This window comes from Pseudophryne corroboree, chromosome 3 (genome assembly GCF_028390025.1).
Source record: "Pseudophryne corroboree isolate aPseCor3 chromosome 3, aPseCor3.hap2, whole genome shotgun sequence".
Classification (NCBI taxonomy): domain Eukaryota; kingdom Metazoa; phylum Chordata; class Amphibia; order Anura; family Myobatrachidae; genus Pseudophryne; species Pseudophryne corroboree.
In genome coordinates this window covers 796,568,818-796,596,356 of record NC_086446.1, presented here as the reverse complement: position 1 = coordinate 796,596,356, position 27,539 = coordinate 796,568,818, and the positions used below count along the sequence as shown (strand labels likewise).

The 27,539-nt window shown below is 46.9% G+C and overlaps 1 protein-coding gene across 2 annotated transcripts in view; it reads right to left on the bottom strand.

Annotated features, from left to right (window-relative positions):
• The window catches only part of CLCN1 (chloride voltage-gated channel 1), a 292,883-nt gene that overhangs the window by 149,352 nt on the left and 115,992 nt on the right, over window positions 1-27,539 (bottom strand). The window contains exon 1 of one of the 2 annotated variants that reach the window (XM_063962668.1): window positions 7,925-8,471. The exons of the other annotated variant lie outside the window; for it this stretch is intronic. Coding sequence (XP_063818738.1) covers window positions 7,925-8,167 — 243 coding nt within the window. The 5' untranslated portion in view covers window positions 8,168-8,471. Of the gene's footprint in view, window positions 1-7,924; window positions 8,472-27,539 lie in introns of those variants that run through there. 2 annotated transcript variants of the gene reach the window in all.

Genomic DNA, 27,539 nt, shown 5'->3' with positions numbered 1-27,539 from the left:
GATCAACTCGGAATGAGGGCCATAGACAAGACAAATATTAGGAGTTAGTGAATTGTTCAGGTACAGAACGCGTGAAGCTGCACATCAGGATTAGATAGGCTACGTGCCGGGAAAATTAAATCTTTGTGATTTCGCAGATAATCACGGCATGTTAATTAGAAGAGACCTTGGAGTTTTCCAGGCGCCCTGAGGTAAATGGTAATCAAGCTTCCAGTTTATCAAATGTTTCCATAAAGCCTAGTGGTTGGCAGCGGCCTGACCTCTCGCCGCGGGGGTGACGGCTGTAATGACAGCTGCTACTAAGCCCTCACATACTGATCCCAGGTGTCCTGCACTCATTAATATGTACAGTCACAGGCTCCCATTAACCAGCGTGAGACATGCGCTCTCTTCTGTATTAATAACAGCTACACAGTGTCCCTCCAAGCAATGTAATACTGCGAGACTGCAGGGCCTCTCGTCCTCTGTCTCTCATGCACTTCAATGGTGGTAAGTACGTTATCTCACCTCTATAGAATGCGCTCTGCACCTTATTCAGCATCTGTAGCAGGTTCTGCCACTGCTGGCCATCGCATGCTTAATTAACGTGTAACAAGTAAAGTCTTCCCCAAACAAAGTGCAGTGGGGGTAATTCAGAGTTGATCGCAGCAGCAAATTTGTTAGCAGTTGGGCAAAACCATGGGGGTCATTCAGACCCGATCGCTGCTGTGCGTTTTCGCTCAGCAGCGATCGGGTATGACCTGCGTATGTAATGCGCAGGTGCAAGGTTCCCCCAGCGACGGGGAGTCAGGACAGCGACGGGATGGCCGAAGAAAGTGATCACACCGGCGATCGCAAGAAGATTGACAGGAAGTGGTCGTTCGTGGGTGTCAACTGACCGTTACCTAAGAGTGTCCGGAGAAATGCAGTCGTGTCCGGCCGTTTGAAGGGAGGGTTCCTGACGTCAGCTCCGGGCCGGATCATCGCACTGGAAGAGTAAGTCCTGAGCTGTGCAGAGACGTGCAGCTCTCTGCACATGCATTCGCACCCCTGCACAGCGATTACCCCTCCCCCTGTAGGAGGCAACTACCTGGTCGCAGCAGTGCAAAAAATGCCTGCTTGCGACCAGGTATGAATTAGGCCCCATGTGCAGTGCAGGTGGGGCAGATGTAACATGTGCAGAGAGAGTTAGATTTGGGTGGTTTATATTGTTTCTGTGCAGGGTAAATACTGGCTGCTTAATGTTTACACTGCAATTTACATTTCAGTTTGAACACACCCCACCCAAATCTAACTCTCTCTGCACATGTTACATCTGCCACACCTGCACTGCACATGGGTGGTCATTCCGAGTTGATCGCTCGCTAACAGTTTTTAGCAGCCGTGCAAACGCTATGCCGCCGCCCACTGGGAGTGTATTTTAACTTAGCAGAAGTGCGAACGAAAGGATCGCAGAGCGGCTACAAAGTTTTTTTGCGCAGTTTCAGAGAAGCTCAAAACCTACTCAGCGCTTGCGTTCACTTCAGACTGTTGAGTTCCTGTTTTGACGTCACAAACGCCCTGCGTTCGCCCAGCCATGCCTGCGTTTTTTTGAACACTCCCTGAAAACGGTCAGTTGACACCCAGAAACGCCCACTTCATGTCAATCACTCTGCGGCCAGCAGTGCGACTGAAATGCATCACTAGACCCTGTGTGAAACTACATCGTTCGTTGTACTTGTACGTCGCGTGTGCGCATTGCGCCGCATACGCATGCGCAGAAGTGCCAATTTTTTGCCTCATCGCTGCACAGCGAACGAATGCAGCTAGCCATCAACTCGGAATGACCCCCCATGGTTTTCCCAACTGCTAATAAATTTGCTGCTGCGATCAGATCTGAATTAGGCCCAGTGTATGTAATACAGTACGTCAGACATATGCAGCACAATGATCACAGTAAGCCACTTACCAGATTCTCTGTCTGGTGCGATGATTGAGCACTCGGATCCACAGACACACACAGCAGACTTGGTAGGAAAATCTGCTGCCACTGGGCGTGTGCTGCAGCTCCATTCCGCCCTTCATACTGCATGCGCTGTGGGGAAGAGGGGTTTCTGGGCAGATGGAAACCCCCCCCCCCCCCCCTGCAATTGCCTATGGTCTTGGTAGCAGCTGATCTGAGAAGGTATGTAAATGATGCAGGTGTCGTCTTTGGAAATGAGACACCCACCTGCGCCTGCTCAGATTTGCTGCATGCGCCCGAAGACACAACATCAGGCCACCATTGGCGACATAGAACAGACAATCGGACATCGAAGTAATCCTGAGGTTACTTAGAATGTTCACCGCAACAAAGGCCAGAGAATCTGTGCCGGAATACGCAGTCTCTAGCATCTGCATTCGGCATGCCCCAACAAGGAGGTGACGCGCCCTTCTCTCCCCCAAACGCCCGCAGCTTGTCCATCACACTCAACTGGGGTCACAGTGACAGCGAGGCCCATTCGCACTCTCCCGAAACCAAAGGACAATTAGGACCAAACTGGGACTGCGTCCAGGGCTGCACACTTCTCCTCCGCAGGACCTGCCACCTTGCTCCATAAACCCGGGCATTATAGGAACTAGATGAACGTGCCCAAACTGAGGCGTGTGGCATTGCCAAAGAGTATGCCAGTGATGACAGCTGTTCTCGTGGTAAAGGAGCTTGGGGGAAGTGCAACCGCAAACATGCTTATGTCTCATAATACAGGCGTAGTCACATAGAACTCAGAATCGGGCCCTCCTGTGTTTTGTGGAGCCTACGCGAGGGCCGTCGCATCAAGCACACAGCGAGGGGAGGGGGGGGGGGGGGGCTGTGACCGGCCCAATCTACAGCCGAAAAAAGAGATTCCCTTCTCTGCTGTCTCTCGCTCTCAGGTGTCACCACATTGAGAACAGGAATCCTTTCAGATCACCTACTCATTGGCCTTCCTTCTATTTCCTTCCTAAGGGGATATTCAATTAACCGCAATAATGCGATCGCAATAGCGGCTAAAGTTATCGCACCTATCAACCGAAAACATCAGCTTATCGCGGCCTGCGCACTCCAGTTTTTCGCATCTATCCTATTTCAAAATGGTGATAACGGGATTCGCACGATAATTATAGCCGGCAAAAGCTGAGATAAGTATATGAGAAAATGGGAAAATCTGCCTGTACCGCCCAAAAAGCCAAACTAACATAGGAAAACATTACGAAGTCTACTAGTGGCCGTAATAGAACTATGTGGTGTAATTAAATTGGGTCATATGGCTGTTATATGTATTTTTTTTTAAATGTGAATAAATTATAGAAAGTGTTTTTCAGCAAAATAAATGCTGTCATTAAATTCGGGGTACATAAAAATTGGTAGAAGTATATATTTTGGACATTTTAGGGGACGTTTATAAAAAGTGGAAACAGACCGATTACTTCCACCTGCAAGTCTAAAAACACCTGTCCCACTCATAAAGTGCCCCAATACACCTGTCCCATACCTTGTACCCCAATTTCCATCACTTTGCATTTTTTGACCCCAAAAATGACACGTCATTATTGGCTAATTAAAATTAATTCAAAACATCTTAGCGCCTAATTAGTCATTCAGGGGGGTGTCCCAGGGAATCTAAACCAAATCCCCATATTTTTACCTTAAAATAGGGATTTTGCACTACTTATCGCCTGCTCAGAGATGGTGAAGAGATATCCGTGATAAACCCTATGGAAACTTTTCGCCGATAACTTTTAACAGCTAATTGGATACCGAGTTATCGCAAATGCTATAAAATATCGTGAAACTGCATTATCACGGCTAATTGGATACCCCCTAAGTCATTATGAAAAAGTAGTCCATGTTTACACTCCCACATCCTAATAACCATTTATCAACGCCTGATGCTTGAAGAAAATACTAAGGACGGCTCTTGCACTAAGATGTGATGATGGGACTTCCAGGATTATGACGCTGATGCATGTGCCGCAAAGAGTGCTGGGAGGGATCCGATTGTATCCCTCTCAGGGGGGAAACGCAAAAGAACCCCATGGGCATTTATTGGGCACACCATCTAAAGAAGGCTATGTCGGGGAGTCAGGACAGCGACGGGATGGCCGAAGAAAGTGATCACACCGGCGATCGCAAGAAGATTGACAGGAAGTGGTCGTTCGTGGGTGTCAACTGACCGTTACCTAAGAGTGTCCGGAGAAATGCAGTCGTGTCCGGCCGTTTGAAGGGAGGGTTCCTGACGTCAGCTCCGGGCTGGATCATCGCACTGGAAGAGTAAGTCCTGAGCTGTGCAGAGACGTGCAGCTCTCTGCACATGCATTCGCACCCCTGCACAGCGATTACCCCTCCCCCTGTAGGAGGCAACTACCTGGTCGCAGCAGTGCAAAAAATGCCTGCTTGCGACCAGGTATGAATTAGGCCCCATGTGCAGTGCAGGTGGGGCAGATGTAACATGTGCAGAGAGAGTTAGATTTGGGTGGTTTATATTGTTTCTGTGCAGGGTAAATACTGGCTGCTTAATGTTTACACTGCAATTTACATTTCAGTTTGAACACACCCCACCCAAATCTAACTCTCTCTGCACATGTTACATCTGCCACACCTGCACTGCACATGGGTGGTCATTCCGAGTTGATCGCTCGCTAACAGTTTTTAGCAGCCGTGCAAACGCTATGCCGCCGCCCACTGGGAGTGTATTTTAACTTAGCAGAAGTGCGAACGAAAGGATCGCAGAGCGGCTACAAAGTTTTTTTGCGCAGTTTCAGAGAAGCTCAAAACCTACTCAGCGCTTGCGTTCACTTCAGACTGTTGAGTTCCTGTTTTGACGTCACAAACGCCCTGCGTTCGCCCAGCCATGCCTGCGTTTTTTTGAACACTCCCTGAAAACGGTCAGTTGACACCCAGAAACGCCCACTTCATGTCAATCACTCTGCGGCAACCAGTGCGACTGAAATGCATCACTAGACCCTGTGTGAAACTACATCGTTCGTTGTACTTGTACGTCGCGTGTGCGTATTGCGCCGCATACGCATGCGCAGAAGTGCCAATTTTTTGCCTCATCGATGCACAGCGAACGAATGCAGCTAGCCATCAACTCGGAATGACTCCCATGGTTTTCCCAACTGCTAATAAATTTGCTGCTGCGATCAGATCTGAATTAGGCCCAGTGTATGTAATACAGTACGTCAGACATATGCAGCACAATGATCACAGTAAGCCACTTACCAGATTCTCTGTCTGGTGCGATGATTGAGCACTCGGATCCACAGACACACACAGCAGACTTGGTAGGAGAATCTGCTGCCACTGGGCGTGTGCTGCAGCTCCATTCCGCCCTTCATACTGCATGCGCTGTGGGGAAGAGTGGTTTCTGGGCAGCTGGAAACCCCCCCCCCCCCCCTGCAATTGCCTATGGTCTTGGTAGCAGCTGATCTGAGAAGGTATGTAAATGATGCAGGTGTCGTCTTTTGAAATGAGACACCCACCTGCGCCTGCTCAGATTTGCTGCATGCGCCCGAAGACACAACATCAGGCCACCATTGGCGACATAGAACAGACAATCGGACATCGAAGTAATCCTAAGTTTACTTAGAATGTCCACCGCAACAAAGGCCAGAGAATCTGTGCCGGAATACGCAGTCTCTAGCATCTGCATTCGGCATGCCCCAACAAGGAGGTGACGCGCCTCCATTTTCAGCAATGGTCCCCTTCTCTCCCCCAAACGCCCGCAGCTTGTCCATCACACTCAACTGGGGTCACAGTGACAGCGAGGCACATTCGCACTCTCCCGAAACCAAAGGACAATTAGGACCAAACTGGGACTGCGTCCAGGGCTGCACACTTCTCCTCCGCAGGACCTGCCACCTCGCTCCATAAACCCGGGCATTATAGGAACTAGATGAACGTGCCCAAACTGAGGCGTGTGGCATTGCCAAAGAGTATGCCAGTGATGACAGCTGTTCTCGTGGTAAAGGAGCTTGGGGGCAGTGCAACCGCAAACATGCTTATGTCTCATAATACAGGCGTAGTCACATAGAACTCAGAATCGGGCCCTCCTGTGTTTTGTGGAGCCTACGCGAGGGCCATCGCATCAAGCACACAACGAGGGGGGGGGGGGGGGGGGGGGGGGCGGCTGTGACCAGCCCAATCTGCAGCCGAAAAAAGAGATTCCCTTCTCTGCTGTCTCTCGCTCTCAGGTGTCACCACATTGAGAACAGGAATCCTCTCAGATCTCACCTACTCATTGGCCTTCCTTCTATTTCCTTCCTAAGGGGATATTCAATTAACCGCAATAATGCGATCGCAGTAGCGGCTAAAGTTATCGCACCTATCAACCGAAAACATCAGCTTATCGCGGCCTGCGCACTCCAGTTTTTCGCATCTATCCTATTTCAAAATGGTGATAACGGGATTCGCACGATAATTCTAGCCGGCAAAAGCTGAGATAAGTATATGAGAAAATGGGAAAATCTGCCTGTACCGCCCAAAAAGCCAAACTAACATAGGAAAACATTACGAAGTCTACTAGTGGCCGTAATAGAACTATGTGGTGTAATTAAATTGGGTCATATGGCTGTTATATGTATTTTTTTTTAAATGTGAATAAATTATAGAAAGTGTTTTTCAGCAAAATAAATGCTGTCATTAAATTCGGGGTACATAAAAATTGGTAGAAGTATATATTTTGGACATTTTAGGGGACGTTTATAAAAAGTGGAAACAGACCGATTACTTCCACCTGCAAGTCTAAAAACACCTGTCCCACTCATAAAGTGCCCCAATACACCTGTCCCATACCTTGTACCCCAATTTCCATCACTTTGCATTTTTTGACCCCAAAAATGACACGTCATTATTGGCTAATTAAAATTAATTCAAAACATCTTAGCGCCTAATTAGTCATTCAGGGGGGTGTCCCAGGGAATCTAAACCAAATCCCCATATTTTTACCTTAAAATAGGGATTTTGCACTACTTATCGCCTGCTCAGAGATGGTGAAGAGATATCCGTGATAAACCCTATGGAAACTTTTCGCCGATAACTTTTAACAGCTAATTGGATACCGAGTTATCGCAAATGCTATAAAATATCGTGAAACTGCATTATCACGGCTAATTGGATACCCCCTAAGTCATTATGAAAAAGTAGTCCATGTTTACACTCCCACACCCTAATAACCATTTATCAACGCCTGATGCTTGAAGAAAATACTAAGGACGGCTCTTGCACTAAGATGTGATGATGGGACTTCCAGGATTATGACGCTGATGCATGTGCCGCAAAGAGTGCTGGGAGGGATCCGATTGTATCCCTCTCAGGGGGGAAACGCAAAAGAACCCCATGGGCATTTATTGGGCACACCATCTAAAGAAGGCTATGTCCGCCGCATCCAAGCCCCGGAATCTATTGCATTCTGGGGCTTGGTGCAGATGCGGTAAGTTGCCAAACCTCCAAAAACTGCATTCTTGGAGGTTTGGCCACATTTTAAAGGTTGGTGCATCCCACCAATAGTGCGAAAACATGCAACATATGCTCCACAAACAGGTGTATGCCCAGCAGTAGGCATTCAGTGATTCATTCCCATTGGGCGATGACTGGGCCACCTCTACTAATGGAATAACATGGGGTGTGGAGACACGACCAGTAAAGGGTTCTTGTAGAATAGTTTATGGACAGCAATGGGGGAAGGGATTTTGTTTAATAACTCCCGCCCACCCGATTTTTGTACCCCATACTACTCTATGGTAACAACCACCAAAATCTTACCCTTGCACCCTCTTATTTGTCCATTCCCACAATATCACTCCATGGGAACCTCTTCTGGAATCTTGCCTATGGGCCCGTGTTGCTCTCCCAAAACACATGTCAGAATCCCACACATAGCTATAAATAGCATCACATGCTTAGGCCCCGGGTTGTAGGCCCCCATTCTATGTCTTTGCACCATACCTTGGCTTGAGTTGGGGGGTGCTCCCCTGACATCTCCTGCAGGGGAGACGATGTCTGGCTGGGAATCCCATAACTCGAGCAGTCTCGCAGTTGCATATACTGGTACTGAGGGTCATCTCCCCACCAGCCAGACTTGCAGGCATTGCTTTGTGACTCCTTGCGTGCTTCCATATTATGGACTGTCTCTTGCCCCCGAGTCTGTCTCTTTTCTTCTGCTCTCTGCCGCTCACCACCCATACGCATTGACTATGTTCCAAGAGGACTAATACGTGAAGGCTATCTCATGTGTCCTGTACTTGCAGGAGCTGTCTCTGTTCTTCATCCGGAAACGTTGATCTCTTCATTAATTGACTGTTGCCCTTCACAAGTTGCTTCCAGGGTCCTTAACTCTGTGCGTCTCACTCTGTCCTCTCTTAAGCTCTGCTCTCTGTCCTTGGCTGTCTCCTAAAACATTTTCCGGGTCGCCACTCGTAGGTCCTCACACTTCACGCCTGTGTCTTCCCTCGGGGGCTTCTGCAGAGGGAGCTGGGTTCGGTGCAAGCACAGGTATATAGATATTTGGATATATATAGAATGTCACATGACTAGTTACAGAACCTGAGATATTAAATATCAGTGAGGTGGCCAGGGTGTAAGTGTCAGAGACTCCAAGGAAGGAGAGACGGACAGGAGAAAGCACAGGAGGGAATTCATGGTGAACAGAAGTCAATATGAGGCTGAGACATGTTTATAGTGTAACCGAAAAATGAAAAGCATTAAAATGAAATGATTTAATTAAAAGCGAAAAAAAAAAAGCGAGACAAAAATAGTTAACAGTTGCGGTTATTTGCTAATAAAGTATAACCGCACCCAATCAGCAATTAGGAGCAGATTTATCAAAGGGCTAAATCCATATTGCTTCACGTGCCATCCCAACCCTTCAACCTTGTCCGGGAATATCGTTATCATGTAAGACTGGGGAAACCTATTTAATTTATTATTTAAAAAACTACAAAAATTTGTTATTGCTTACACATTTTATAATATGGTTTACATTTATTAAATACATTATATAGCTTTTTTTTTTTTTTTTAAATACAAAGTGGAACTGAAATCCGCCATCTGAGTTCCGCATGCGCACAATTATTGGGACTGTGCCGGTGCAGTGCAAAGTTAACGCTTACCGCTTTGGGCAAGCATTGCTGAGTGCTTTTTTATTTATATTATGATTATTATATCATGCTTTAAGTCAATAGATGAAAGCAGGTGGCTTATTGGCTGTAACGGGTTTGTGCACGTTTTTGTACTTTGCAAAGACACATGAATTTGTGGCGGGACCTGCAGAGACCAAAAGCGTGCGCCAGCAGATGGGAGGATTGTGTGTATTCAGGGCTTAGACACATATCTAATTGTGAGCGGGGATTTTTCCAGCAGCCGCAAGGTTTTTCCTATTCAATTGCCAGAAAATCGAGTGCGGTATTTTCTATCGGAATTACCTCGACTACTTTCTCGCAGCCCCAGATCAGATGTCATTTTTTTTTTTTAAATCCCTATTTTAGGCTAAAAATGTCGAGACCCCTTGGACACCCCCCATGATTAATTAGGCAATTGCAAGTTTCCACTTAGCTTAATTAGTCCAAAAACTACATGTCATTATTGCTTGTTTAAAAAAAAACTCTGTTTACCCCTTTTTTGTTAACTTACGACCCCAAAGTGTATTTCCAGTATTTATTTAAATAAAAACGTATAGCTTTTTATCATGTTTTTGTTCGGGGGGGGGGGGGGGGGGGACGACACTTCTCAAATAACCCCCAAACAACCTTTTTTGTCCTTCTTTACATTTTTCGGTAAATTCATTTGTAATTAAACTTAAAAAGTTTGCTTTTTTGATCATTATTTTACTTAAAAATAATAACGCACAGATCAGCCATTTTAATTCGTTATTAAAGAACAATATATTTTTCTTTGGAACAAATATAACCATTATTACTGTTGCCCAATTTTTCCCCAAAAAATTTCCGTCAGAGTATGTCCAGAAAATTTTGTGTAACGTTTTTTTTTTTCTGTTGGACAGCGTGGCAATCAGTTACTTGCATACAGTCACGCGGTAATAGAAAATTTGTCGCAATATCGGCATTCATTTTTGCAGGCATAACAGTGTGGCCTACTGTATAAACCCCTTAGTACGGACTAGGCATAGGTATGAATACATCGAGGGGCAGGGGCATTTTAACAGAGGAGGGGGCCCGTGTGCAGTAGGCTCTGGCATCATATGCAGGTCTCCAAAAACATGGCGCCCACCAGAAAGTTCTGGGGTCTGATATTTTCTTCTGTCAGCCCTGCAGGTAACAGATGAAGCGAGTGGTCATGAAGTGGCTGTAGTTTTGGTTTTGTATGCTGAATTTGCCGCTTACACACTCTGCATTATCTGAAACCCCTCCACATTGATGTTACAGGGCGTTTACAAAAGCTGCGCAGTTGAGAAATTACCCTTTCAGACCTCGCCGTTATGGCTCATGCACAGAACAGAGCACAATCTGCAAAAATGTTACGTTTCCAAAATCATCTTTATTCGTATTATTTTTGCCATGGGAACTGCGATGAAGTAGGAGGATGCATTTCTTTATGTAACCAGCACTATAATTATATAACTGACATGTGGCAAAGGGGAAGGGAGCCTGTAATATGTGTAATATTTAATACACTAATAATGGTTTTATGACTGCTTATAAGTCAGGAAGATTAATAATGATTACGCTGTACCTAGAATGGGCACAAGACTGGCCCGTGCCAAAGGACAAGCGTAACACAACTCAGCTGAGACATTACTGATATCAAGTCGCAAATTCAGTTAGGAGCAGACAGCAACGGACAACCCTTGGTGCGACTCAGGGGTGAAAATGCAATTTGCCCCTATATGTAGGGAAATACCAGCTGGTGACTGCTTGTATTACATACAGTAGATGCTGGTCACCGCAATCTAGCATTGAGCCAGTATGTACTGTGGTGAGAGGGGTCGTCTCTCACCTGAATTACTCGCATTCCCGAAGGAGCAGCTCCATCCAAGACAGACTAAAGCAAGTCCGGTGCAAATTTGCAGGAGCAGTAGAGGTTTGGAACTCCAGGTTTTCTAGGTTGCACAGGTCCAGATGGAACTCATCACTGAATGACAGGAAGGGTTTAAAATCCTCATCCACCCGATGCTCTGGGCACTGACGCCGAATAGCGTCCAGCAAGCAGGCTGGAGTCTTAATAGTGCCAGAGACTTACTGAACTAGCTGTGCCAGGGAGCACAGCAGATTGTGGCTGCATTCTACTGCAGCAGACTGACTGCTAGAACTTTAGTGCTGAGACATTTACTGCTCCTCCATAAATGCTGCAACCTTGCCAAAGCTATGAGATCTAGGCGTACGTGATAAAAGTCCAAAATAATGAAAAATACTACGCTGACCATGTTGATATTTCTGTCTGTCGACATGTTACGTGCTGACATAAAACCCATGTCGACACTCTGACCGTTTTTTCTCCCATCAATCGTGAGCTCTTTAAAGTTGACTGAGAATTGAAGCTAAAACTATTTTAGAACGATTCGACGTGGCATATTTATTGATGGCAATGTGAAATTATGATTCGCCCAAATGAGAGGGCAGAGATCCTATAGATCCCTCAATGGGAGTTTTTGCGATATATAGCCCCTAGACTACAACAGCCGTACACCAGCTTCAGATAAGCTATAGGTGGCAAGCTCCGGAATAGATTGCATTCTGGAGCTTCGGAATTCAGATAAAAAACATACCTCATAGACACCTACAGTCTGTGGGCTGCTATCTTGAGCGAAATATGGAGACCCCGATATCTGCTGCAGTTCCCGGCTACATACATTTAGGGGACACTTATTATTTGTGGGGGTTTTCAGGGAATATCCCCTAAATAATATTTGATAACTATGCCCCAAGACTCCCAACTAGACAGCTCATGTTTATATAGAGACATCACTTTGTGTCATCCCTGAGAAATATCCCTGTCTGTAAGGTTCACCTCAAGTGTGGTAATCGTACTTCAGTCACAGCAATTGAGCCTGTAATTGTCTCTGTTCCATAGTATTCATCTCAATTTGTAGACTTTTATTTACAGAGTGTGGTGATATAATTACCTCCATGCCTTACGGAGGCTGGTCATTTTCATTGCAAATTGAATTCTCTGGTCTTGCGGAGACCTGAGGTTATCCTAAGACATGGGGTATTTTTTTATCGCTTATCGCACCAGTATCTCATCTGTTATATCATGTAGTGATTATTTCACCAACAGGAAATGTATCCTTTGTCCAGTCTTGTGCTGGCTTATATAATACAGCCCCAAACCATACCCCAGTCTGCCCAAACAGCCCCATACAATACCCCTGTCTGCCCAAACAGCTCCACACCATACCCCAGTCTGCCCACACCATACTCTAGTCTGCCCAAACAGCCCCACACCATACCCCTGTCTGCCCAAATGGCCCCACACCATATCCTAGTCTGCCTAAAAGGCCCCACACCATACTCCAGTCTCCCCAAAAGGCCCCACATCATACCCTATTCTGCCCAAACAGCCCCAAACCATACCCTAGTCTGCCAACACCATACTCCAGTCTGCCCAAACGGCACAACACTATATCCCAGTCTGCCCACACCATACTCCAGTCTCCCCAAAAGGCCCCACATCATACAATATTCTGCCCAAACGGCCCCAAACCGTACCCTAGTCTGCCCACACCATACTCCAGTCTGCCAAACAGCCTCACACCCTACCATGTCTGCACAAATGGCCTCAAACCATACCCCAGTCTGCCCACACCATACTCCAGTCTGCCCACACCATACCCCAGTCTGCCCACACCATACCCCAGTCTGCCCAAATGGTCTCACACCATACCCCAGTCTGCCCAAATGGCCTCACACCATACCCCAGTCTGCCCAAATGGCCTCACACCATACCCCTGTCTGCCCAAACAGCCCCACACCATACCCCAGTCTGCCCAAACGGCACCACACCATACCCTAATCTGCCCACACCATACCCCAGTCTGCCCACACCGTACTCTAGTCTGCCCAAACGGCACCACACCATACCCTAATCTGCCCACACCATACCCCAGTCTGCCTACACCATACTCTAGTCTGCCCAAATGGCCCCACACCATATCCTAGTCTGCTAAAAACTTAACCCAGTCTTCCCAGCCCATACCCCAGTGATCCCAGACCATATCCATGAGTGTGCTCAGACCATAACTCCCAACATTTTTCAAATAAGCAAAATAACATACACGGTAAATGTCACCATAAATCCCGCACACAGGAGGTTACCAATACAGATCTATACAACGGGCCCAGGTGAGGGGCTTTTGCGGACAAGCAGACTGGTAATATAAAGGCACCACACACATAACAGTTACTCCACATTATGCAGTTCTGTTGCATCAACCGTACAACCAGCACTACTTGTGTAGCACATAATTGGTATTAATGAAAAAAACATCAAGGGAAAGATTCTTATTGAGTAGTTGAAAACTATTGTATTGGGGGGATATATGTGTGTGTACATCTACTGTATGTCTGTATGTGTGTGTGTGTGTGTGTGTGTGTGTGTGTGTGTGTGTATGTGTGTGTGTGTATGTATGTGTGTGTGTGTGTATCTCTGTGTGTACATATGTGTGTGTCTGGCTGCATGTGTGTGTGTCGCATGCGTGTGTCTGACTATGTGTGTGTCTTTGTACGTGTGTGTGTCTATGTATGTGCATATGTGTGTGTGTGTGTCTGTATGTGCATGTGTGTGTGTCGCCTGCGTGTCTATATGTGTGTCTGCTTGTGTATGTGTATGTGTGTGTCTGTCTGCATGTGTGTGTCTCTATGTGTGTGTCTGCTTGTCTGTGTGTGTATGTTGTGTGTGTGTGTGTGTGTGTGTGTGTCTGCCTGCCTGTCTATCTGTCCAATTGGATCCCTTTCACGAAGGAATTGCGGACAGAAGCCCATAGGCTTTCCTATAGGGCGACACCAGCAAAAGCTGGCATTACTCACCGCATCCAAGCCCCGGAATGCACGCTTAGTACACATGGTAAATGCGCCCAAAGTTCCAAAACTTCTTTTTTTGTGTTTTTTGACGCATTTTCCCTTTAGTTGCATCTTACACATACTTACCAACCACTTAGGGGAGGCGGCGTGAGGATTGTCCTGCCGTCCTGCGGATCATATATGTGCCCCAATTCCAGGAGTGCTGCGAGATGTGCCATACTAATGGGTGCCCCTTCAGTGCCAGGCCTATAAACACACTGAGGGCATGTGTATAGGGGAAGAGGTGGCGGAGGGCGCATATTAGTTACATATATGACTGACACTGAGACAGGGCCCCGTAACACTGTACATGGAGCTGGAGGTATCTGCATGCATCTGCTCAGTGCTTGTTACATAGCGATGTCTCGGGCACATGAGAGCTTTAAATACTGTATACTCATTTACAGATGGAGCCTGGCTCATCTAGCCTCCTCTGCTGCATCTAGGTGCACCAAGGTTTATTAGCATACACCTTTCATCTATTGTTCTCAGCTGCAATACAATACAGAGGGAACAATACAGCAGGGGATTAAATCATTACAGCAGGGGATTAAGTCCGACTGCCCTGGCTCAGTTATTAAAGGGATAGATGAGCAGGGCTCCATCTGTATATGTCACATACATAGGCGCTGGCACAGGGGAAGGGGGGCAAGGGGGACGGCTCGCTCAAAAGAGATTCTATTTATCAAGCCTAAACCTGAATAAACAGTAAATGGGGGGATGTATCAACGTGTGGAGAGAGATAAAGTACCAACCAATCAGCTTCTGATATTTTTCTAGCACAGCCTATGACTTGGCAGAAGCTGACTGGTATTTTATCTCTTTCCGCTTTGTTTCTCTCCAAGCTCTGATTAATCTTCTCCTGAATTCCAGCCAAGCGTACAAAAAGATAAATTTACTGACACGGTGCAAATACTGTCACATAATCGTTGTGTAGTAACCAATCAGAAACAGAATTACTGTCACCGTACCTGACCAAACCGCTCTGATTTGCGGCATTGGGTGTCAGTAAACTAGTTCAACTGCAATTACTTATTTTCCCTGTGCATGTGGGCAGCTGTATATACCCCATTTATCTCAATATACATCCCCGTTTACTACTGCTTATATAGAAGAGGAGAAAAGTCTATGGGCACTTACCCAGACCTGTGGTAGCAGGGCTCTCATAGACATTCCAGCGGTCCCTGTACCTGTGCGTCTCACTGACTGCTGATGCTCTCTCTCTGGATGTCTCCTCAGTGATCCTCTTGCTGTTTATACTCAGGTGGCGTCAACTTTTAACTTACCTGCAACTCCCCACAGTGACCGCTCCCTCCCAGTAGAGAACGATCCTCATGCTCCCAGCCGTTGCCTTATGACCTTTATTTGATTTATGACTTTATTTTACCTGTAGCCTTGAACAAGCCTTTACACCGATGTGCATCCGATTGGCACAGTTGTGGAACTGTCACTCATTTCTGCAATGCAGCCTGCACAGCACACTGTGCCAGAATGTATGTATGCGGGGCAAAGTCGCCACAGTGCGCCTAGTTTGGCCTACAAACCAGCAGATGTAACAAGCAGCTAATAAACCATTGCCATGTGCAGTGTTTCGCAGTGGTTTGGAAATGCCAAACACACCGGCAGTTCAACGCAAACCACCAGTAACTGTTTCCGGCCGGTGAGATTGCCGCCTGTCTGGCTAGAATTAAATAGTGATCCATATTCAAAGTATGCACTAAAGTTGCAACAATGACTATTTAATACAGGGGCCAAAAAAAATTAAAATATATTTAGGAGAGAAGAATGATTTTGTTTATTATTTTGGACAATTAAGTACTATATAGGAAAATAAGAACATAATTTCATGAAATGATTGATATAACATTAAATAAATATTAATAGGATTAAATTAGCAATTTATTAACTGGTGCAATTACATAAATAATATATATATATATATATACACAGTGCCTTGCTAAAGTATTCACCCCCCCTTGGCTTTTTACCTACAGTATTTTGTCACATTACAACCTGTAATTCAAAATAAATAAATAATGAATCTGAATTTTGGGGCCAATTCAGTAAGGACTGTAAAAATTACAAATTTGAAAAAATTGCGAGCAATCGCAAAATTGCGAAAGCACGCCCAAACGGAAAAACGGCAACACTAATTTAATGTTACAAAAAGAAGGTGGGCTTGTGAAATGTGCAAATATTGCGAATACCTATAAAAATCCGCATTATTTCAGACCCTCCAACATGACTCACCCGGGTGGTCTTCAGTATGCCGGCTGTCGGGATCCCGGCGCACAGTATACCGGCGCCGGAATCCCGACAGCCGACATACCGACACTTATTCTCCCTCGTGGGGGTCCACGATCCCCCTGGAGGGAGAATAAAATAGCGTGGCGAGCGCAGCGAGCCCGCAAGGGGCTCATTTGCGCTTGCCACACTGTCGGTATGCCGGTGGTCAGCCTCCCGGCGCCGGTATGCTGGTCACCGGGAGCCCGACCGCCGGCATACCATACTACACCCGACCCACCCACTAGGTAGAAAATGCTCTGTTCCTGGACTTCCGTCTTAATTTATGATTTCCATCACCTGTGTTGAACTAGTTAAATGATAAGAAAGCTGTTTCTTCACAGGTGATGGCAATAATAAATTAAGAGGGAAGTCCAGAAACAGAGCATTTTGTACCTAGTGGGGCGGGTCATGTTGGAGGGTATGTTATTTGCGTATAAATTTACAATTTTATGCATTTTTTTGCTTACATGTTTCTGATGTTGCAAATTTTACAAACAACTGTGTTTTAACCTCAAATATTGCACTACCTACTTTCCAGGCCAAAAAAATAAAACTAAAATGGTGTTGCTGTTCTTGAACATATGTTTGTGTGTGTAGCAATATACAAAAAAAATGTCAAAAAAATAAAAAAACAAATGCATGTGGGTATGTTTTGTTAACAAAAAACGTGTTGGTTGCTTAAAAAGCATTAAAAAACTGTTATGAAGCTAAAAGACATTAAGCAGATCCTACGAAACAAAATGCTTGGAAATGTTAATTAACGTTTGCTTCTAAAAAATAGTGTGGTTGTCAAACCTCGATTGTTAGTAAGTGTAAAGACAATTAGGTTACTAACATATATTTTATAAAGAAACATGTGTTACAGAGTTTAACAATACCTTACATGTTTCTAAGTTCCAATACAGCTGAATGAAGTGATTTGTGGTCTGAGGCGTGAGCTTCTTCAGCTGAGTGTAATGAAGCAATGATTGCAGTATACATCCATCATTCTACAACTGAGGTCAGCTTGTGCAGATTTTAAGGTAGACCTGTAGTCACTCAGAAACTGCACATCAGAAATGTGCGATCAGTTGTAAAAATTGCGTATGCACCGCCCACCGAACATCAGCATACGCCCACAACACGCCCCACAATGCACCCCATACCATAGTTTTTGTGAGCCCAGCCCTTTAGTACGCCCCCTACACGCCTACTTTTCGTAGTGCATACGCAGTTTTTGCTTCGTCTCAGAAGTTGCATTTTTTTTCTCAGTTTTTGTGGTATATGGTGAAGATTTTGCGATTTTCTGCATTTTCTGCGATTTTTGCTGCTTTGCGATCCTTGCTGAATTAGGCCCTTTATGTGATGGATCTGCACAAAATAGTCTAAGTTGGTGAAGTGAAATGAGAAAAAACTATATAAAAATAATTTTTATAAATAAAAATGTGAAAATTGGCATATGCATATGTATTCACCCCCTTTACTATGAAGCCCCTCAAAAGTTCTGGTGCAACCAATTACTTTCAGAAGTCACATAATTAGTGAAATGAAGTCCACCTTTGTGGGGGTACTCACGGAGCGATAATCTAAGCTTAGATTATCAGCAAGATCTCTCTGTGTGTACCCCCCACAGCGATAGCGATGCGCGGCCCCGTGCATCGCTATCGCTGGCGCTAGATTGGCCTGTATGCAGGCTCAATCTAGCAGTTCGCTCATTTCACCCGCTGGGTGAAATGAGCGCCCCCCCTCCCCGCATCGCTCAGCTCACATCGCGCTGTGCTGAGTGGGGGGAGAGATGTGTGTTGAGCGGTTCGCTCAGCACACATCTCTGCCCTGATCTACCGGTGAGTACGGGCCTTAAGTGTCACATGATCCGTCAGTATAAACACACCTTTTCTGAGAGGCCCCAGAGGCTGTACAACACTTATCAAGAGGCATCACACCATGAAGACCAAGGAGCTCTCCAAACAAGTCTGGGACAAAGATGTTGAGAAGTACAAGTCTTGGCTTATAAAAAAATATCCAAATCTTTGATGATCCCCCGGAGCACCATCAAATCCATCATCTTCAAATGGAAAGGACATGTGATGGTACCACAACAAACCTGCCAAGAGAGGGTCGGCCACCAAAACTCACAGACCGGGCAAGGAGGGCATTAATCAGAGAGGCAGCACGGAGACCAAAGGTAGCCCTGAAGGAGCTGCAGAGTTCCACAGAAGACTCTTGTGTATCTTTGCATGCGACCACAATGGGAAAACTGAATACTTCGGTAAGGTATGGGTGGGGTGGGCTATCTTTTAGGGTATGTACCGAACATGGGCGCAATCTTGAAATTGGCCATCTTGAAACTTATAGGCCCTACACACTGCGCGATATTAGTGAAAGATATGAATGATCTTGTTCATTAATGAACAAGATACCATTCATATCTTTGAGTGTGGAGGCACCAGCAATGAACGATGCGCGGCCCCGCGCTCGTTCATCGCTGGTGCCCCGTCGGCTGTGCATGGAGGCCAATATGGACGATCTCGTCCATATTTGCCTGCACTTCTATTTGCTTGTACTTCTATGGAGCACTTCGTTAAATGTGTAGGGCCCTTAAGTCAGTTTCTAAGTCAAACCTCAATTCTCTCTTTTGTCAAAGCCATCTTCAGTTACCTGCAACACAAAAAGTGTTGTAACTTTTGAACCATAACTGTGATTTCACATCTGTTGCAGCAATAAACTTTTCAGCAAATTCTGATGTTGTTTGACATGTTACACGACCTCCTTTCCATTTGAAAAAACTGACTTAGATTCAAGATGGCCGATTTCAAGATGGCGCCCATGTTCGGTACATACCCTAAAAGATAGCCCACCTCACCCATACCTTACTGGAGTATTCAGTTTTCCCATTTCCTGCACAGTTTTTGAAACTAAACGGTGTACTGCGACTTTCAAATCACCCTGTATATATATATGTGTGTGTGTGTGTGTGTGTGTGTGTGTGTGTGTGTGTGTGTGTGTGTGTGTGTGTGTGTGTGTGTGTGTGTGTGTATATATATATATATGTATATGTGTATATATATATATATATATATAAAATTGTCCTGTTAATTCATTTACAAATGAAACTGATTCTCAATATGTATTTCATTATATTGTTTATATATATATATATATATATATATATATAACACCAAATATGACCGGCACTCCTACAGCAGATAATAAATACCAGGGTGCCTTCCCGTGGCACTACAAGGCCCAGCAAACAAAAACAATGTAAAGGGCGGCACTCCAATGGATTTTGAAAAATATACAGCTCACCAAGCCAGCTTCATTTCATGAAGCTGGCTTGGTGAGCTGTATATTTTTCAAAATCCATTGGAGTGCCGCCCTTTACATTGTTTTTTTATATATATATATATATATATATATATATATATATATATATTATATTGTTAGTCATAAAAAATGTATGTAGATTTTTTTGATTACTATAATAACATGTCGCTCAATAATAAATGAAGTCACTGTGCAGCCATACATGTAATTAGTTATACTCTACGGGCCTTATTCAGAGATTGACACAGCCACGTTCACGTGCAGCGACCGCGTCCATAGGGTCTGCCCACACACAGCGGCAATAGTGCATGTCCCTTCACCATGCGATCACATCCCAGAAGGATGCTATCGCATGGTGATTGAAAGTTGATGGGCAGCCGGGGGCAGCGACGCGGCATTGGGGGGAGGAGATCAGGAAATGCAGTAGTAGCATTTTTCGTGGCCGCTCTCTGACGTTGCCTGGGTTTCCTGCACATGGTAACATGGCGGCGGTGCCCCTGACTATGCATCCATGCTGCGTATACAGGGGTCTACCTCTATTCCATGCAATCACAATTAAATTACGATCGCATTGAGGGGTGGCCCCACACATGCTGGGTGGTCTTGCTCTGTGCTGGACGGCCCCCAGCATGTGAGTATATGGTCGCAAACCAACTCTGAATAGCCCCCTATATTGGTTAATTAAGTGTTAATTATTTATTGTCACTTTACTACATACATGTATGTTGAATAAGCATCCTTATTAGCAGCCTCTATCTCCATTATCCCCTGCAACTCATCATCTTAACCCACAGATTACCCCTCTGTCTGCATCACACCCTGCAGCTCATCCTATCCTACAGATTACACCTCTGTCTGCATCACACCTTGCAACTCATCCTATCCTACAGATTACACCTCTGTCTGCATCACACCCTGCAGCTCCTCCTATCCTACACATTACACCTCTGTCTGCATCACACCCTGCAGCTCCTCCTATCCTACAGATTACACCTCTGTCTGCATCACACCCTGCAGCTCATCCTATCCTACACATTACACCTCTGTCTGCATCACACCCTGCAACTCCTCCTATCCTACAGATTACACCTCTGTCTGCATCACACCCTGCAACTCCTCCTATCCTACAGATTACACCTCTGTCTGCATCACACCCTGCAACTCCTCCTATCCTACAGATTACACCTCTGTCTGCATCACACCCTGCAGCTCCTCCTATCCTACAGATTACACCTCTGTCTGCATCACACCCTGCAGCTCCTCCTATCCTACACATTACACCTCTGTCTGCATCACACCCTGCAGCTCCTCCTAACCCACAGATTACACCTCTGTCTGCATCACACCCTGCAGCTCATCCTATCCTACAGATTACACCTCTGTCTGCATCACACCCTGCAGCTCCTCCTATCCTACAGATTACACCTCTGTCTGCATCACACCCTGCAACTCATCCTATCCTACAGATTACACCTCTGTCTGCGTCACACCCTGCAGCTCCTCCTATCCTACAGATTACACCTCTGTCTGCATCACACCCTGCAGCTCCTCCTATCCCACAGATTACACCTCTGTCTGCGTCACACCCTGCAGCTCCTCCTATCCTACAGATTACACCTCTGTCTGCATCACACCCTGCATATCATCCTATCCTACAGATTACACCTCTGTCTGCATCACACCCTGCATATCATCCTATCCTACAGATTACACCTCTGTCTGCATCACACCCTGCAGCTCCTCCTATCCTACAGATTACACCTCTGTCTGCATCACACCCTGCAGCTCCTCCTATCCTACACATTACACCTCTGTATGCATCACACCCTGCAGCTCCTCCTATCCTACACATTACACCTCTGTCTGCATCACACCCTGCAGCTCATCCTACCTTACAGATTACACCTCTGTCTGCATTACACCCTGCAGCTCCTCCTATCCTACAGATTACACCTCTGTCTGCGTCACACCCTGCAGCTCCTCCTATCCTACAGATTACACCTCTGTCTGCGTCACACCCTGCAGCTCCTCCTATCCTACAGATTACACCTCTGTCTGCGTCACACCCTGCAGCTCCTCCTATCCTACAGATTACACCTCTGTCTGCATCACACCCTGCAGCTCCTCCTATCCTACAGATTACACCTCTGTCTGCATCACACCCCGCAGCTCCTCCTAACCCACAGATTACACCTCTGTCTGCATCACACCCTGCAGCTCCTCCTATCCTACACATTACACCTCTGTCTGCATCACACCCTGCAGCTCCTCCTATCCTACACATTACACCTCTGTCTGCATCACACCCTGCAGCTCATCCTAACCTGCAGATTACACCTCTGTCTGCATCACACCCTGCAGCTCCTCCTATCCTACACATTACACCTCTGTCTGCATCACACCCTGCAGCTCATCCTATCCTACAGATTACACCTCTGTCTGCATCACACCCTGCAGCTCATCCTATCCTACAGATTACACCTCTGTCTGCATCACACCCTTCAGCTTCTCCTATCCTACAGATTACACCTCTGTCTGCATCACACCCTGCAGCTCCTCCTATCCTACATATTACACCTCTGTCTGCGTTACACCCTGCAGCTCATCCTATCCTACACATTACACCTCTGTCTGCGTCACACCCTGCAGCTCCTCCTATCCTACAGATTACACCTCTGTCTGCATCACACCCTGCAGCTCCTCCTATCCTACACATTACACCTCTGTCTGCATCACACCCTGCAGCTCCTCCTATCCTACAGATTACACCTCTGTCTGCATCACACCCTGCAGCTCCTCCTATCCTACAGATTACACCTCTGTCTGCATCACACCCTGCAGCTCCTCCTATCCTACAGGTTACACCTCTGTCTGCATCACACCCTGCAGCTCCTCCTATACTACAGATTACACCTCTGTCTGCATCACACCCTGCATATCATCCTAACCCACAGATTACACCTCTGTCTGCATCACAACCTGCAGCTCCTCCTATCCTACAGATTACACCTCTGTCTGCATCACACCCTGCAGCTCATCCTATCCTACAGATTACACCTCTGTCTGCATCACACCCTGCAGCTCCTCCTATCCTACAGATTACACCTCTGTCTGCGTCACACCCTGCAGCTCATCATCCTATCCTACAGATTACACCTCTGTCTGCATCACACCCTGCAGATCCTCCTATCCTACAGATTACACCTCTGTCTGCATCACACCCTGCAGCTCCTCCTAACCCACAGATTACACCTCTGTCTGCATCACACCCTGCAGCTCATCCTATCCTACAGATTACACCTCTGTCTGCATCACACCCTGCAGCTCCTCCTATCCTACAGATTACACCTCTGTCTGCATCACACCCTGCAACTCATCCTATCCTACAGATTACACCTCTGTCTGCGTCACACCCTGCAGCTCCTCCTATCCTACAGATTACACCTCTGTCTGCAGCACACCCTGCAGCTCCTCCTATCCCACAGATTACACCTCTGTCTGCGTCACACCCTGCAGCTCCTCCTATCCTACAGATTACACCTCTGTCTGCATCACACCCTGCAGCTCCTCCTATCCTACAGATTACACCTCTGTCTGCATCACACCCTGCATATCATCCTATCCTACAGATTACACCTCTGTCTGCATCACACCCTGCAGCTCCTCCTATCCTACAGATTACACCTCTGTCTGCATCACACCCTGCAGCTCCTCCTATCCTACACATTACACCTCTGTCTGCATCACACCCTGCAGCTCCTCCTATCCTACACATTACACCTCTGTCTGCATCACACCCTGCAGCTCATCCTATCCTACAGATCACACCTCTGTCTGCATCACACCCTGCAGCTCATCCTATCCTACACATTACACCTCTGTCTGCATCACACCCTGCAGCTCCTCCTATCCTACACATTACACCTCTGTCTGCATCACACCCTGCAGCTCATCCTACCCTACAGGTTACACCTCTGTCTGCATCACACCCTGCAGCTCCTCCTATCCTACAGATTACACCTCTGTCTGCGTCACACCCTGCAGCTCATCATCCTATCCTACAGATTACACCTCTGTCTGCATCACACCCTGCAGCTCCTCCTATCCTACAGATTACACCTCTGTCTGCATCACACCCTGCAGCTCCTCCTAACCCACAGATTACACCTCTGTCTGCATCACACCCTGCAGCTCATCCTATCCTACAGATTACACCTCTGTCTGCATCACACCTTGCAGCTCCTCCTATCCTACAGATTACACCTCTGTCTGCATCACACCCTGCAACTCATCCTATCCTACAGATTACACCTCTGTCTGCGTCACACCCTGCAGCTCCTCCTATCCTACAGATTACACCTCTATCTGCATCACACCCTGCAGCTCCTCCTATCCCACAGATTACACCTCTGTCTGCGTCACACCCTGCAGCTCCTCCTATCCTACAGATTACACCTCTGTCTGCATCACACACTGCAGCTCCTCCTATCCTACAGATTACGCCTCTGTCTGCATCACACCCTGCATATCATCCTATCCTACAGATTACACCTCTGTCTGCATCACACCCTGCATATCATCCTATCCTACAGATTACACCTCTGTCTGCATCACACCCTGCAGCTCCTCCTATCCTACAGATTACACCTCTGTCTGCATCACACCCTGCAGCTCCTCCTATCCTACACATTACACCTCTGTCTGCATCACACCCTGCAGCTCATCCTATCCTACAGATCACACCTCTGTCTGCATCACACCCTGCAGCTCATCCTATCCTACACATTACACCTCTGTCTGCATCACACCCTGCAGCTCCTCCTATCCTACACATTACACCTCTGTCTGCATCACACCCTGCAGCTCATCCTATCCTACAGATTACACCTCTGTCTGCATCACACCCTGCAGCTCCTCCTATCCTACAGATTACACCTCTGTCTGCGTCACACCCTGCAGCTCATCATCCTATCCTACAGATTACACCTCTGTCTGCATCACACCCTGCAGCTCCTCCTATCCTACAGATTACACCTCTGTCTGCATCACACCCTGCAGCTCCTCCTAACCCACAGATTACACCTCTGTCTGCATCACACCCTGCAGCTCATCCTATCCTACAGATTACACCTCTGTCTGCATCACACCCTGCAGCTCCTCCTATCCTACAGATTACACCTCTGTCTGCATCACACCCTGCAACTCATCCTATCCTACAGATTACACCTCTGTCTGCGTCACACCCTGCAGCTCCTCCTATCCTACAGATTACACCTCTGTCTGCATCACACCCTGCAGCTCCTCCTATCCCTCAGATTACACCTCTGTCTGCGTCACACCCTGCAGCTCCTCCTATCCTACAGATTACACCTCTGTCTGCATCACACCCTGCAGCTCCTCCTATCCTACAGATTACACCTCTGTCTGGATCACACCCTGCATATCATCCTATCCTACAGATTACACCTCTGTCTGCATCACACCCTGCATATCATCCTATCCTACAGATTACACCTCTGTCTGCATCACACCCTGCAGCTTCTCCTATCCTACAGATTACACCTCTGTCTACATCACACCCTGCAGCTCCTCCTATCCTACACATTACACCTCTGTCTGCATCACACCCTGCAGCTCATCCTATCCTACAGATCACACCTCTGTCTGCATCACACCCTGCAGCTCATCCTATCCTACACATTACACCTCTGTCTGCATCACACCCTGCAGCTCCTCCTATCCTACACATTACACCTCTGTCTGCATCACACCCTGCAGCTCCTCCTATCCTACACATTACACCTCTGTCTGCATCACACCCTGCAGCTCATCCTATCCTACAGATTACACCTCTGTCTGCATCACACCCTGCAGCTCCTCCTATCCTACAGATTACACCTCTGTCTGCATCACACCCTGCAACTCATCATCCTATCCTACAGATTACACCTCTGTCTGCATCACACCCTGCAGCTCCTCCTATCCTACAGATTACACCTCTGTCTGCATCACACCCTGCAGCTCCTCCTAACCCACAGATTACACCTCTGTCTGCATCACACCCTGCAGCTCATCCTATCCTATAGATTACACCTCTGTCTGCATCACACCCTGCAGCTCCTCCTATCCTACAGATTACACCTCGGTCTGCATCACACCCTGCAACTCATCCTATCCTACAGATTACACCTCTGTCTGCATCACACCCTGCAGCTCCTCCTATCCTACAGATTACACCTCTGTCTGCATCACACCCTGCAGCTCCTCCTATCCTACACATTACACCTCTGTCTGCATCACACCCTGCAGCTCCTCCTAACCCACAGATTACACCTCTGTCTGCATCACACCCTGCAGCTCATCCTATCCTACAGATTACACCTCTGTCTGCATCACACCCTGCAGCTCCTCCTATCCTACAGATTACACCTCTGTCTGCATCACACCCTGCAACTCATCCTATCCTACAGATTACACCTCTGTCTGCGTCACACCCTGCAGCTCCTCCTATCCTACAGATTACACCTCTGTCTGCATCACACCCTGCAGCTCCTCCTATCCCACAGATTACACCTCTGTCTGCGTCACACCCTGCAGCTCCTCCTATCCTACAGATTACACCTCTGTCTGCATCACACCCTGCATATCATCCTATCCTACAGATTACACCTCTGTCTGCATCACACCCTGCATATCATCCTATCCTACAGATTACACCTCTGTCTGCATCACACCCTGCAGCTCCTCCTATCCTACAGATTACACCTCTGTCTGCATCACACCCTGCAGCTCCTCCTATCCTACACATTACACCTCTGTATGCATCACACCCTGCAGCTCCTCCTATCCTACACATTACACCTCTGTCTGCATCACACCCTGCAGCTCATCCTACCTTACAGATTACACCTCTGTCTGCATTACACCCTGCAGCTCCTCCTATCCTACAGATTACACCTCTGTCTGCGTCACACCCTGCAGCTCCTCCTATCCTACAGATTACACCTCTGTCTGCGTCACACCCTGCAGCTCCTCCTATCCTACAGATTACACCTCTGTCTGCGTCACACCCTGCAGCTCCTCCTATCCTACAGATTACACCTCTGTCTGCATCACACCCTGCAGCTCCTCCTATCCTACAGATTACACCTCTGTCTGCATCACACCCTGCAGCTCCTCCTAACCCACAGATTACACCTCTGTCTGCATCACACCCTGCAGCTCCTCCTATCCTACACATTACACCTCTGTCTGCATCACACCCTGCAGCTCCTCCTATCCTACACATTACACCTCTGTCTGCATCACACCCTGCAGCTCATCCTAACCTGCAGATTACACCTCTGTCTGCATCACACCCTGCAGCTCCTCCTATCCTACACATTACACCTCTGTCTGCATCACACCCTGCAGCTCATCCTATCCTACAGATTACACCTCTGTCTGCATCACACCCTGCAGCTCATCCTATCCTACAGATTACACCTCTGTCTGCATCACACCCTTCAGCTTCTCCTATCCTACAGATTACACCTCTGTCTGCATCACACCCTGCAGCTCCTCCTATCCTACATATTACACCTCTGTCTGCGTTACACCCTGCAGCTCATCCTATCCTACACATTACACCTCTGTCTGCGTCACACCCTGCAGCTCCTCCTATCCTACAGATTACACCTCTGTCTGCATCACACCCTGCAGCTCCTCCTATCCTACACATTACACCTCTGTCTGCATCACACCCTGCAGCTCCTCCTATCCTACAGATTACACCTCTGTCTGCATCACACCCTGCAGCTCCTCCTATCCTACAGATTACACCTCTGTCTGCATCACACCCTGCAGCTCCTCCTATCCTACAGGTTACACCTCTGTCTGCATCACACCCTGCAGCTCCTCCTATACTACAGATTACACCTCTGTCTGCATCACACCCTGCATATCATCCTAACCCA